General features: G+C 37.0%; 2 protein-coding genes across 12 annotated transcripts in view; one reads left to right on the top strand and one right to left on the bottom strand.

Annotated features, from left to right (window-relative positions):
• Positions 1 to 406: 406 nt before the first annotated feature.
• ccdc170 (coiled-coil domain containing 170) lies at positions 407 to 10,159 on the top strand. Of its 2 annotated transcripts, XM_082143176.1 has the most exons (11): positions 407 to 672; positions 1,081 to 1,214; positions 1,292 to 1,548; positions 2,855 to 2,999; positions 3,076 to 3,261; positions 4,083 to 4,400; positions 4,475 to 4,654; positions 6,288 to 6,461; positions 7,355 to 7,597; positions 8,241 to 8,456; positions 8,953 to 10,159. In XM_082143176.1, exons 2-11 carry the CDS (start codon positions 1,104 to 1,106, stop codon positions 9,229 to 9,231), a joined length of 2,109 nt encoding a protein of 702 aa, XP_081999302.1. In that variant the 5' UTR covers positions 407 to 672; positions 1,081 to 1,103; the 3' UTR covers positions 9,232 to 10,159. The 2 variants fall into 2 exon arrangements, with proteins under 2 accessions (XP_081999302.1, XP_081999301.1); XM_082143175.1 differs by lacking the exon at positions 407 to 672 and having other exon boundaries at positions 892 to 1,214.
• syne1b (spectrin repeat containing, nuclear envelope 1b) overlaps positions 9,753 to 15,210 on the bottom strand; it is a 119,820-nt gene continuing 114,362 nt past the window's right edge. For 5 of the 10 annotated variants that reach the window (XM_082143165.1, XM_082143162.1, XM_082143167.1 and 2 more), the window contains 3 exons: positions 14,816 to 14,908; positions 13,220 to 13,278; positions 9,753 to 10,743 (listed from right to left, as the gene is read on the bottom strand). In XM_082143165.1, coding sequence (XP_081999291.1) covers positions 10,494 to 10,743; positions 13,220 to 13,278; positions 14,816 to 14,908 — 402 coding nt within the window. In that variant the 3' untranslated portion in view covers positions 9,753 to 10,493. The remainder of the gene's footprint in view (positions 10,744 to 13,219; positions 13,279 to 14,815; positions 14,909 to 15,210) is intronic. The other 5 variants (XM_082143171.1, XM_082143163.1, XM_082143164.1 and 2 more) reach the window with 2 other exon arrangements.

Genomic DNA, 15,210 nt, shown 5'->3' with positions numbered 1-15,210 from the left:
AAGCAAATCTAAAGCATGTTGCAATATAACCAATTTTGGTCGGTTTGTTCCCTTAAATATATGAAAAATAAGAAATCGAGATAAACTAGGCCATATTTCACACCATAAAGAGAATAATCGAAGATTAGGATTCGAAAGTGAGAAGTTCATTCGAAGTCATTTAATTATTTGCTTGTTAATTTGTTTGTTTGTGTCCTTTCATTTAGCTTTTGTGCTAATTACTATAACAGTCAGTAACACATATAATGTTTTAATTGTCTAGTCAAAGTTAAAAACGCTTTTAGTGAGGAGAATTGTCATGCTTCTTTGATTTTAATTAAATAGCACATTTATCAAGACTAGGAGGTAGATAGGAGACTTTATGTTATTTGTCATTTAAGATGCTTCAAATACATAATGCCAGTAAATTCAAATCAATAAAACTGAGTTAAAGATCAAACTAAAACTGAACGCATTGTACGTCGCTCCGATTCAATCTTCTGACAAATGCATAAATGTGTAAATGTAAAATACTCTTGTATTAACATTTGATTTTGCGCCCCCTATCGGTTAATACGTTAAATGTTGTTGTGTTGCTTGGATACTTGATAAACTACAGCGACATAATCTACAAAAAAAACTGTGCATTAGCCAGAGATGGTTTGATATATCGAAGTGGAGCAACAAATTCAAGTGAGTTTTTGTACATTGTGCCGATTTATAGAGTGATACATTCTCATAATTATTTTCTTCATAAAAAAAGTCGTTGACTTCACTGCCTACTGCTATAACCATAATCATTAGATTTTTGTCAGGATCAATAAAATGCTGTAACATCTTCAGGACTTTCAGACTAAAACCAAGCAAACAAGGACTAACTTAGTAACAACTGATTAAAATGTGTAGAGTATAGGTGCTTTTGTTGTCAATTCATAATCAAATTGCCCCTTGAGGATTAATAAAGTAGCACTGCATTGTTTGTAATTCATAGTTAAATAATTATTCCCACTCTGATTTATTACTGTTATAAAAAGTTATGAATATTCATTGTGAATGCTACTATTGCTATGGATACATCAGGTTCTGTCTGTCAACATTCAGGTCAGATTGACAGTGTTTTCGCAATGGAGGAGTCTGTGATCCAGCAGCACCTCACACATTATAAACAGGCCACTGAGACGGCCCGTGAGGAGCTGGCCGTCCTGCAGGCCAAATACAACAACCTCCAGTCACAGGTTATAATCACTGGCAATTCAGGGTGTTTTGGATGCACATTCTCTTTGGGAAATAACAACACATTTCTTTTTAACAGTTCTCGGAAAGCCAATCCAAAGTTGCATCTCAGGAAGAGACTTTGAAGAGCTTAAAGGATGCTATAGATAGACATAAAGAGAAAGAGGCGAGACAGGAGTCTCTCGTCAGCTCGCTCAGAGAGCGCAGCTACAACACAGAGCAAGAGATGATCTCCATCACCTCCTCCAAAAGCATCATGGACATGAGAATACAGACACTTACAAAGGAGAACCAGGAAATCAAGGAGAAAATAATGGAACTTGAAATCAAGTCAAAGTGAGCATTTACAGTATACAATGTCAAAAGTTTGCACACACCTAGCCTTTCTTTTTTTATTTCTATTTTCTACATTTTAGAATAACAGTTTAGTAGTTTGCATCTCTTCAAAGTCATAAGATGGATTCTAGGATGCTTTATATATATATATTAGTGCTGTCAGTCGATTAATTTTTTTTACTTGTGATTAATAAAACCTAATATTAAAGTTTTCAGTATAATTGTATTATTATATTGTAATAATTAATGTAGAAACTACATAAAGACAGCCTATATTTTAAATATTTGTTTAATGCATCTTTTTATGAATGAAGGCCAGTATCACCATACCAATACTGCTACTGATGTCAATAGGAAATAGATTTTTTCCCTCAATTTTAGCCATTAATTATAGGCATTCAGCATTACAGTATAATTGAAAGCTATCATTTTCTTAACATTTATTAGGATTTAAATAATATAACAACTTTTAATTCAAGTGAATTTAAAACAATCATCACATAAACCCATTATAATAAATGCCACATTTACCTTCGCCCTTCAATATATCAGGGCTCACATTTTTCTATCGGCCCAGTCAGACCCGTTCAGATTTTTACTTGCCCTGTCAAACTGCACAAAAAGTTATTGTTTTCTCTGTCTTTTGTTCTTTGTAATTAACATTAATGACAGACATCACCGCAGCAGGTTTATTAGGCTGCTGTCACTTTAAGAACTGCCGCACATGACGCGGATCTGACGCACAACTCTTTACATACATTTAAGAAGACTTGTGAGGATACTTGACAAAAAGGCCATTTTGGCATAATTTTGTGTGTTTTTGTCCGTGCAAGTGCTGTCTGAAGCGCTTTCTGGTGCGCACAAGTGTGTGTATGTCACACAGACAGGAGATTTACAGACGTGCGCAAGTAGTCACGCACTGCCCTCTATTTTGTCTTACCGCGCATGAATGGTTTAAAAGCATTTGCTTGAATAAGAGCGTGATCATATATTGTAACGCTAGCCAAAAGATTACAGAAAAAAAACGCATGATATACAATCAAATTGTTTGATACAAATGGCTTTGTATATATGAAGTTCAGTCATGAAACTATGTTCATTCAATGTAACGTTTCCAGACAATCGAATTCACGTATCCATCACCATTTCCCTTTATAACCAAAACGCATTCAAAGGAATGCATCTGCGCGCATAACCCTCCGCCTCCCCAGCACCGCCTGCCTAGATCAATTAAAGCAAAGCATCATCGGTATTTGATTTTATTCCTTGGACCATTTTCTTTAATAATCACTGTACAAATTTTCAGACAATATTTTTCAGAATGCAACAAGGCAAAACAGGAAGCCACTGAGACCCAGAGAAGATGTGATGAGTTTATATCAACATTAGCAAACAAAGCCGCTGTAAATGTGGCAGGAAAGGTGGATCCTATGGATTATATTGTATCTGTGGTGAGTGTTTTAGGCATATGCTTTCTGCCACTACTTTAATATTCTCCTGATCTCTAACATATCTCTCTATGATAAGGTGGATGCGTGCTTCAAGGACAGAGATCGTCTGAAGAGCTGCATTTGTTCTTTAGAGGAGAGTGTGAAGTTGTATGAAGTGGAGTGTAAAGCCAGCAGAGAAACAGTAAAGAGACTGGTGACTGATGTAGACCGTGAACATACGCTCTCAGCCTCCAGAGCAAATGAGCTGAACTCTAACAGACAGGTATCCTTCAGATCAATAATGTGATTAAACACACAACTGTAGCAACACAAGCATCTTTTAGGGAGAATACAGTGCAGAATATGTCTGGGTTATTATTATATACTATCGGCCAAACGTTTGGAATCATTAAGATTTTTCCAATTTATTTGATTGGAAATATTTGGAACATTAGTACAATTTAAAATAATTATTATTATTCCTGTGATGGCAAAGCTGGATTTTCAGAAGTTATTTCTCCAGTCTTTAAGTGTCACATGATCCCAACTAACAAAAATATGTTATAAGATAATTTTTCTAACATTCTCGTTAGGTTCTCCGAACGTTCAAAATGTGCAAGTTTTTTTTTTTTTATGTTTAAAAAAAAGTTTTTTCTTAGTTTTACAAACATTAAGGGAACATTCCATTTGATAATTTTGTACACATTACGTGAATGTTACTTTTGAATGTTCTCTAAATATTCTGAAACAAGCAGTAACATTTAAAAAAAGAAACGTTTCAGAAAAAATAACGTTTTTGTGCCAACATTTTAAAAACATTATTAACAAACATTCTATTAATGTTACTGGAAGAAAGTTTTTTCATAATTTGTTCTTATTAACAGTTCTGAGAACATTAGCTGGGATCCTTCAGAAATCATTCAAATGAAAATGATTTATTTAAAAAGTTAATTACTCCAAACTTTTGACCAAAACTCCAAGTTTTGACTCCAGACTTTTTGACTTTTCACTTCATAAGAATATATTTTGCATAAAGATTTTTTTAATTTCCTGTTAAGCAAAATCAGTGAGAATAAATCAGCAATATACTGTATGTTTTGAAAGGAATTGGATCTAATCTCCCTGAAGAAACTAAGTTTAGAGCGGGAGAACCAGACCCTTAAGAACTCCCTGCAGGAGACTGAACTGGCGCTGGCGTCTGCACAGCAGCGCTGCCGCCACTATGAGAATCTGTCTCAAGATCTGGAAAATAAACTCCACGGCTGCCAGAACGAAGCTCAGGCGTCTCACAGTCACCACGAGGCCTTCATGAAGAATGTGGAAGCCCTGCTGGACCATCAGTCTCTTCCTGTTCCACACACAGAGAACGACCTATTGAACGCACTTACAGCTCTTTGTACCAAGGAGAAAAGTGCACGAAAGGTTATTTGCATTTCACACTATTATAAAACAGATTGAATTCTTATTTTTCAACCAGTGCTTTCTGCATGCTCTAGTCTCAGATGGAAATGGAAGGCAGGCTGGCGGAGGTGACAGAGCAGTTGTCCAGCCACAAAGAGCATCAGAGCGGCTCTGAACGGAGAAAACAGGAGCTGCTGGACAGAATACAGAGTCTGGAGGATGAGCTGCTGACTGCTGGAGTCAGCAAAGATGGAATGAATCAGGACAAACAGAATGTGAGGAAGTAGATTCATACCGCCAAAGCTTGAGCTCACATTGTAAAACTTGTCACTGGCCACTGTACCAACCTTAATTTGTAACGAGAATGTTGTTTTGAATGTGGGAGACTTCAGGCTCTATCATACACCCGGGGCAATGCAGCGTCAGGCGCGGCGCAAGTGTTTTTTGCTAGTTTCAGCCCGACGCAGTTATCATTTTCACTTCTTGTGCCACGTTGTTTAAATAGCGAATGCATTTGCGCCCATGGGCGTGCTGGTCTGAAAACGAGGTGTGTTCTGGCGCATTGTTGGTGCGTTGCTATTTTGAGGCAACAGAAATAGACTGAGCCTTTGACCAACTAAACCTGGTCTAAAGTCAATGGCGCAGTATTTTTTTTGTTATTTACAGGGCACGTTAGTAATGTGCGCCTAAAGGCGGGTCCACAACGCACGTACACTGTGCTTATTACACACACAGGGACGCACAGCAGCACACAAACATGCCAAATATTAAAAATAAAAGGATTACAATGTAAAAGATTATTATTGTGTACATAAAGATATGGTGGAATCCGGCTTGTCCCGTAGATGGTCTGCTTACGCGCTTTAACCTCGTGCACGAGCAGATCCGTTTCCTCTCTGGAGAAGTGTTCAGTCTTTCCACTTGCAAATTCCGCCATGTAAATAGCAAATCCGCCATGCCGCGAATTGATTTATTGCACATTACGCCCAAAACACACCCATTACTCATTAAGAGAATAGGAACAACTCTTTTAGACCGTGCGCCGGGTGCGCCGACCATTTTTCCCGTCGTTAAACCAGCAAAAGTGGATTCGTCACTTGCACCGTGCGCTTTAGACCATGCGCTTACATCGTTCAAATAGGGTCCTTCCAGTTAATTAGCCGCTATAGGTAAATAACTAGAAGAATAGTGCAGTAAACAGTAAAACTAACTGCATACAAACCAGTGTGTTTATAACAATATATTGAATTAAAAGGTTACACTTTTTTTCGATAGTCCACTTTAGACATTCTACTAACTATAAGTAACTTTGCAACTACATGCTTTAGACTAGCCGTCATTAGAGTATTAGTAGACTGTTTGGTGTTAGGGGTCGGGTTAGTAGAATAAGTTGACATGTACAGTAGTTGCAAAGTTACTTCCAGTCAGTAGAATGTCTGTTCCCAGACAGCAACATAGTGTCGGCCCAGATCTCGTCGAATCCACATGTACCAGATGTGACCCGGATCTGGGCCGACACTATGTTGCTGTCTGGGAACAGGCATTCTACTGACTGGAAGTAACTTTGCAACTACTGTACATGTCAACTTATTCTACTAAATAAAGTGTTAGTAGACTGTCTGCTTAATATCTGCTAACACTCTAAGGACTGCTAGTTGACATGAAGTATAAAATGATAAGAAACACCCGTTTGTAATATCAGCCAGCACAACATGCTGTTGTGTACAGCTAAAAATAACTTTAAGCAAATGACACCGGAAGCCTTGCACAATTAAATTACAAATGGCAGTGCCCGCTGTCACGTTAAAACCAAGATGGATATCAATTGGAATTTGATCATAATCAGAATGCATCATAAATGTCCTAAAATGAGCTCTCAGTAAAGTCCTTGGTCTTCTTCCTCTGTAGTACCTGCGGTTTGTGGAGCAGCTCTCAGAGAAGTTAAAAGTGGATCATGTTGCTGCAGATCTGGGATTTGATATGAGACTTGAGGCCATTCTCACACGAGCACAACAGCTGACCAGGCAGGAAGGGACGGCGTTACTGGAGAGCAGGACACAAATCTACAGCCTTCAGAGAAAGGTGCAGACATGTCAAAGAGGGCAGTAATGAGTCTAACAAACAATAATTTAGTTCAATGTTTTGGTGCATACATTTGGGAGTTCTGAATGTAAAATAAAACATGTTCCAAATTACTGTCCAATTGTGTCAGATTTTACTGGCTTAAAATTTACCGTAACAAACATTTAAAAAGTAAAATGTTTTTTTTTTTAAACCATTAGCATATAATTTTTTATATAATTAAACATTCAGTCTAAAGGAAAATCTAACATTTTATAAATTAAATTATATTATAATAAATTCGTCCGATTTCTTTTTTCTTATATCCTATAAATATATAAATATAAAATCTTATTTTTTTTTATTAAGAAAAAAGTTTTATATATATATATATATATATATAACTTTTAAGTTTAAATGTAAAATCAAAATACAAAGTTCTGTCATGAAACTATATGGCACAGGCTGATGGGTCTTTAACTCAATCTGCTTGCAATCACATGATTCTCTATAGAGCACAGCTGATTGGTTCCTGCTGTATCAATAGCCAATGAGCTTGTTGCTCAACCTTTGTTAGTATTTGCTGTAGCATTTGCAGTACGCGTTCACTCAGAAACCCTCCAGCTTCCCCAGCTCCACCTGTCTAGATCTGCTATGGCCAATTCATGTATGCTACTTTGTACAGCAGCAGCAGGAGCAACACAGCAGGAGCAACACAGCAGATCTATTTCAAGACCAAATATATCAACAATGTCATATCCATTTTCATGCCAGACACTCTAAAAGTTGTCATGACAGAAATGTAAACCTTAAATATAAATCTTGATCTAATTTTTAAATATTAACCATGCAGCATTCCTAATATTACTTGATTATTTATTATAATTGGCTATCATTTCCATCCATGGCTACAGTTTAAAGAACAGAAGGAGCGTTCAGGAAGTAAAGAGCTTCACCTGGAGCTGCTGAGGAGGAAGGTGGTCCAGCTGGAGGAGGAGAAGAGGAGCCGCTCAGCTCTGGCGGTGGAGAAAGATGACGCTGCTCTGGCCTGTAAGAAGCTCCAGAAGCGAGTGGATCGACTGCAGGCGGAGCTGAGCACCTTACGCTTCTCCAACACTGAGCTGAAAGCCCAGCTGTCCCACACCAATGAGCTCAAGGTACAGGGAAGAGCCCTGGCCCACAGACCCTCACCAAACAGAGTCGTTTCAGCATAAAATACAAAAAATAAGACAATTTTTAATGATACAAAGGTGAATCTGTAAATATACAAAACTGTTTATCTTAAGAATGCTTTGAGGGCATCAAATGACCAACTCTGTGTAGTGTTCTTGATTTGACTATAAGTTTGTTTAGAGATTAGAAATGCTCATGTTTCACTATAGCACTATAGGTTCTTCAGATCAGTGTTTTAGTTTCTGAATTTATTTACTGAAACAATGTGCTTTGAATACAATGCAAGTTGCTTTGGATTAAAGCATCTGCCAACTCCATAAATGTATATGTTCTAAATCAATCCTTTATGTATAAAAATCACAAGTAGTAGCAACAGATCTCTTCTTCCATATTGTGACATACAATTGAGAGAATTGGGTTATTGAAAAAGAAACACAGTATATCTTTCACTTGAAGATTGAGTTATGACATTTTGATTCAGATTTATCAGGTTAAAAGATGAAACAGTGCATGGATGAATTGTTCATAATAAGATCAATAACATACATTTAGAAAATAGACTGGGTGAATTGTGTAGAGTAGCGATGCTTATAAATGCTCAGTTTCTGCTGTCTTTGGTGCAACAAGATCAAAGTGATGGAACAAAACCAAACCATAGAGGAGAAGAGTAAGAATCTGGGAAAGCTTGAGAAGAACAAGGTAAAGACTGAGAAGAAGCTGACCACCATCAAGTCAGAGCTGCAAAACCAGGAACTCAGAGCCAGAGATGAGATCCAACAAGCCCAAAGACTCCTGGACACGCAGTCTAGTGCCATAGCAGATCTTTCTCACAGTGAGAAACAGGTACTGAGTGTGACCACATATCTGCACATATCCTAACCCAGTTTTGAATGGATATATACTGTAACTCTGCAAAATAAAAGAAACATCCTCTCACTTTCAGCTGCTTTTCCCCCCAGAAAATGAATTAATGTGTAGGGCATCTTTCTCCTGATGTCACTAGAAAGGTCTCTTTAGCGTGCCAAGTTATTGAAACTGTGACTTTAATTGTCTAATTGTGTTGTGTCTTAAGGACTGTTCCACAGTGCATGTGCAATAATGGTTTATGGTCCAAGCATGAAAAACATTGTTTAAACCATTTCCAATAAAGATCTGTAACGCTTATTTGGATTTGACTAAATTATTAGTTAAAATATACAGTTTCCTGAAAAAGGGGACGTTTCTTTTTTGCTGAGTTTATATACATAAATACACACACAGACACACACTGTATATGTATATCTGACCATGGGAATGCATTAACATTTTTAAAAGTAACAAGTATGCTTGTACATTGCAGTTGCTGGACTTCTACACGGTGGTGTCTCAGATGTTGGGTGTTGACTGCACAGGCTGCGTGCCAAACTATGAAGTTCTCAGAAGGCTGGAGGTTCTGATCCAGTCACGTCACTGTCACTGTACTGCTCATCTACACCAGCATCACACACCTCACATCTGGGAAAGTCCAGTTTCCTCCATAAACGCTGCTCACTCTCATGAGTTCAAACCCCAGGCTCTGCCAGCTCCCTCAAGCACATCATCTGAGAGACCAGTGGCCCATGGTGATAATAACCTCTAATTCTAGATTCATGTTCATCCTGCTGTAGCTGGATTCTGATGTTCTGGTATCCCCAACACGCTTCTTACCTAGCCTAACCTGCACAATTTCCTTGGTTAAACAGCTTTAGGAAGATATGATGAACAACATGGCTACACAAGGCCACCAAAGCACCAAACCAGCTGGTCTAAGATTGTAGTTTCAGAAGGTTATTAATATTTCCAATATTTTCTCGTTTTAGCTGGCAAGCATGTGCCAGTTAACACCTGCTAGTAGATTCTTTAACTTTGCCTTTCTGGGAACAGAAAGTGTTTATATATAGGCCTATATATAAACATTCAAAAGTAGCTGTGTTTTTTGACAAAAGGGCAAAATGAAATGTTTTACCATGTTTGTTGTGAACAATATGACTCCTAGCACCTAATGGAAGTATGCTGACAATTGATGGCAGTGTTTAATACAACCCTGTGGATATTCTGTGCAAATCAGTTAAATGTTTAAGCAGAAATTTCTTTTGGTAAGAAAATAATTATGATTCACAATTATATTACTGTCATTTAATCTTTTATTTTAATGAAAAATACTAATCAGCAGTATATGTGTATATCATATGTGTGTTTTCATTGCGAAGGTTTCTCAGGCCTTGGCAAACTGTACATACATAAATATCTTTTTCTTTGATATCAGTGGTTTACATATAGTAAAGCATATTCATGACAGTTAACTTGAATATTTGAGCAGGTAAAAGTTAAGATCAAAAATTAAAAATCAACAACAAATTCAATGAAGTCAATGATCGTTTTAAAACCAAAGGATGACCACATGCCAAAAATACATATAAAAAATAATTGCAATATAGAGTTAATACATTTTTTATCTTCTCTTTTTTTTTTTTTTTTTACAAGTTATTCATTTGATACAAGCAATTCCACACATTTCAGTTTTTTCCCAATAAACTCGATCTTTCTACGATTAAAAAAGGCCTTTAGACCTGATTAACTCTTCCGACAGTCCCAGTGTTGAGTTAATATCCTACGCTCTATTTCCCTCCCTCAGGTCAAATATGGAAGAACATCAGTAGCACTAACAACACCTGACAGCAGTTTTCAGTGCAATAGGCTTTGTTCAAACATCTACACGAGACTCAGTGACGTACTGTAAAATTAGCAGCTGTACAAGGACACGACAATAATTCACTTTGGCTGCCAAACTCTTAATTGTGTCATTTGCCAATTTTGGGAGAAACCCAATGCAGAGTTGGCGTCTTTACTTCATAGTGGAGCTCATATGGGCGGAGGCCCGTTGGTGTAGCTGAGCATGGGGTGGAAGGAGCGGGCGAAGTTGTTGAGTTGGGCACAGCTGTAGTCTTCCTCAGACGTAGGCACGAGACAGGCCACGACCACCACCAGCAGCAGGATGATCTGCAGGGGTAGAGCGGCCCACAGGACACGCTTCAGGAAGCTTTTGCACCAGGACGGTGGGTCTTCGTCCTCAGAATGGGAGGAAACGGATCCAGCGGCGTTGCGAGACCTGCTAAACACAAGACGGCACAAAGAGGTGGAAATGCTCAGATGCAAAACTAGGTAAATGAGAGAAATGACATTTGTTGTGTAGCTATTTCTAAAACTGATTTTTGTGTAGATTCACATCTATAGTTCCTCCCTAAATAGGCTTTCATGTTTATTGGATGGAATCATTTCTCCATGCATATTTATCTCTGTCTGTTATATGATATTTGGAAGCACATTAGCTGCCCAAGCTTGACACAGATAAGAGTTAGTTTGAAATATTCAGTAGCATTTAAAAGCAAAAGGGACATTTTATTCTTTATAAATATGCATTTTTGTCAAAGCGTTGTTAAACAGACGGAATGCTAACAGAAAAAAAGCACAGCTCAACATTTTTCAGTTTAAGGCCAAGAGATTATATTAAAAGAATAGTTCACCCAAAAAAAAAAAATTCTGTCATCATTTACTCACCCTCAAGTTGTTTCAAACCTGTATGAGTTTCTTTCCATCAACCAAACAGTTGGACCCCATTGACTTCCATGGTATTTTTTCCCCCTACTATGGAAACTACTACATCACATCAACTGTCTGGTTACCAACATTCTTCAAAATATCTTTTGTGTTCAGCTGAAGAAAGAAATTCATACAGGTTTGAAACAACTTGTGGGTGAGTAAATTATGAATTTTCATTTCACTTTAATATCTGTGTGTGGGTGCTGTGGCCTAATGGAATATGCTGGATGAAACTAAATGTTTTATGTTCGAACCCAACAAGGTGCAATCCATGAACGATCTCCAACTCTGAGCAAGATACCTGTATCTCGGTTACAGCAGACAAACTGACTGTAATAACAAGTTGATTTAGATACAAATGACTGTAATAATGTTAATTTAGACATCCTTCCTTGAAACACTAATCACTAGTAGAAAGTGACTAGAAATGCAAATACCTCTTCAAATACCTTCAAATAGTTGAATCATTGATCTGAGAAAAGTCTCCAAAATATAGAATAATATTATTTCATTATCTATCAATCTCCGCAAACTCCTTTTTCTTTATATGATTTAAAAAATGTTACTGAGTTTGATATTTCTCAATTTTATATAATTATCCTGCAATGATCTTAAAATAACAATTATCTTATTGTAAAAAAATATTCAAGGCATAGTTCCCCCAAAAATGAAAATTCATTCATGTTCCAACTTTCTTTTTCTCTGATTAATAATGCTATTTTACAAAAATATAAATGAAAACAAAATGTTGCAATTCCATTGTGTATATCCATCTTTAAAGTGGACATAATGGGATTACATCTCATATTAATGGGACAATAGTCTTATAATACTTTTTTTTTTTTAAAACATCCTATAATAAAAATATTTTTATTATAACAATGTGGTCATTTCATTGTGAATATGCATCTTTAAAGGGGATTTAATGGGATTATGTTTTATATTAAAGGTATAGCGGAGGATGTTTTACTTCCTGGTGGGTAGTCTAAACTATTGGTCCTCCTAATTGTCAATCATTCTGGTGAATCAATCAAACTTTTCAAAAAGTGGAGAGGGCGGGTCTTATCTAAAATTTGGAAAGATCCTCCGCTATACCTTTAATGGGACAATCTAAATCTTAATTATAATCAATTATTTTTTAATAAATAAAAATCTGTAGTATCCACCATTACCCACAACAAAACAACTATTTGTGAGTGACTAACCATTTTCAATGCTGGCATATAATAGGAAACCAGATTTTCGCTTCTTTTAATTATCTTAAAAAAATTATAATACAAAAAATCTTGTAATTTCACCATGCCTGAATACAAAACATCAGTTTGTGACTAACCACCTATAATGCTGACATATCATGGGAAACGGGGCTTTGTCACTCCTTCAGAACTGTCCCAGCAGCCGAGAACCACTGGAATATGTTATTGTGTGTTCTGACATAGAGTCTACAGTATGTACGGCACAGTGATGTTTCTCTAGCGTCATCAAACTGCACGGACGGCAGATCGGAGGAGGGAGAAGATGATTGATTAGTCGGTGAAAGAGCAGATGTAACACACCAGAGAGAGAAAAAAGAGAGAAACTGTAGCCAAGATTGTTCATTGCAGACGCTTGCTGAATAGACAAGAAAATGAACGGCTCAGCAGCAAAAGCAGCCTAGCGTATCCATATTTACAGCCAAGTATCAGATGAAAAATGCATAAAACAAGCGTGTTGTGCCTGGTGCACGAGCTCCCTTCGTAGTGTCTATCTCAGCTCCCTAACCTGAGCAGTGTCTAGAATCACAGAAGATGATGGAAGTCATCAGCATGAACCTTTCTGCATGCGCATCATGCTCAATGGCTGGGCCACTGCAAGGGTGGTCTGACAGGTTTGTAGGACACTGTCCACTTAGGGGTCAACCCAGACCCATTAGCGCTAGGGGCCTGCGGTCAGGTCATGGGTTGAGTTCCATTATCTTCCGAGTGTTCTAGAAACCAGGAGAAAGGTACCTGTGAAGTGGACTGCTCACACAGGCTCCGGGCTGTGACAGACTACTTTTGCCCCGTGGCTGTTTGCAATGAACAGGGGGGTAAAAGAAAGAAAGAATGTTTCAGTCCAGGCAAATAAAGACAAAGCTACTGATGAAAGAACCCAAAAAAGAAGAGCACCAACAAAATCAAATGATGGGGGTGACAGCACCTCTATGGAGACAAAGAAACTGGTTCTTCATGACACCGTTCTCAGAAAAAATGACCTTGCCAAAAAGCGATCCTTTAATATTTAAGATTTTTTAAGCTCATTTCATGCATTTCTTCACAAGACAAATGGCTTGTTTTCTGAGAGTGACTCACAAAATCTGCATGTCAAAGGTCATATTTCACCCAGGAAGTTATGTATTTCAAAAAGAACATGAGTCCACCATTAAGATTTATTTTTGTATTTCGATGTTATTTTGATAAGCGAGCATATTTTACCCCCAAATTCTCAGAAACATTTAGTTTAGGGTTCAATTCTCACTATTAACTAGTTTTTTTTTATCATGCATATTACTAGGATATTGGCTGTTTATTAGTTCTTATAAAGCACATATTAATGCCTTATTCTGCATGACCATAATATTCTAAATCCCTTAATCCTACCCAATACCTAAAACTTAAAATCTACCTTACTATCTATTAATAAGTAGTAATTAGGAGGCATTAATTTACTGAGGCAAAAGTTAATAGTTATTTAATATTGAGAATTGGACCCTAATCCAAAGTGTGCCCAAAATCATTCATTGTACATTGTACATGTACATATGTACATTATAATGCAAAAAAAGTGAGTAGCATTAAACTAAATATTATATTATAATATATACAATATTATATTATTATTAAATATTATAATACATATTATTTACTAAAATATTCTTACATTACAGTAATACTTTGTTGATTTATGTCATTTAAAATCATTGTATTACTGTGATGAGAATCTGACATGAATTCTTATAAATAAAAATCAAATAAAACATCTGGACACATCACAGTACTAATTTAAAGGGAACATGTGCTGAAAAGTCTTGAAAATAATGTTGCAATGCAAAAAGAATAGTCCAAAAAAGGCCTAATTTTCTTCATGCTAAATATCATTTCACACTTTCTTTTTTTGATTTTGAGGTTAAATATGACCTGGACATTTTTTATTTTTATTTTTTTATAGAACCAGTATTCCTTGAAGACTAAAGTGTGGGAATCTAGAATAAACAAGAATGTGGGAAAATGAATAGAGGAACCAACCAAACCAGAATTTAGGGGTGTGATACAGGTGTGACTAGTTGTTTTAAGGATGTAAAACGAACTTGGATCAATCAATGGGATGTGGAAACACAACAGGGATGAATCACATCTCCAGTCCTGATGCGGCTCTTGCATTAGAGGAGAGCATGCTGGGAAAGGTTCTGAGTTTTGGAGGAACTCTGAGCAATATGCTAATAAGGTGTCAAGTGTGTTTTTGGAGGCCAAGTTTCAGGGACATTCAAGTGTCAAACTACCACCTCAACGTGACAAGCAAACACTGATCTTTGAAGGGCCCAACAGAACATGAGGGTGATGTGTTACCGATCGCTGGCGACTGGGAGTGCTGCGTCCAGACACGGGGCTCAGGGAACCCGAAGTATCCAACTCATCAGCAGACGACCACGATGACAAGTCCTACAGAGAGTGTGTGTGTGTTGAGGGTTGGAAAAAAGAGTGAGCAAACTTAAACTAGACATTAAAACTGGATTAAGTTTAGTACTGCACACCAGGGTTATTATAGTTAACTGAAAGCTAAAACCATAAAAACTATTTTGTTACTTTAAATAAAATAATCTTTAAAAGGATAGTTCACACAAAAATTAAAATTCTGTCATCATTTACTCACACTGAGGTTGTTCCAAACCTTTATGAATTTCTTTCTTCTTCTGAACACAAAGGAAAATATTTTGAAGAATGTCGGTAACCAAATAGTTGTT

The sequence above is a fragment of the Leuciscus leuciscus genome (genome assembly GCF_965113295.1).
Source record: "Leuciscus leuciscus genome assembly, chromosome: 17".
Classification (NCBI taxonomy): domain Eukaryota; kingdom Metazoa; phylum Chordata; class Actinopteri; order Cypriniformes; family Leuciscidae; genus Leuciscus; species Leuciscus leuciscus.
Note: the sequence above shows the minus strand (reverse complement) of the source record. Positions and strands in the feature narration are given on the sequence as shown.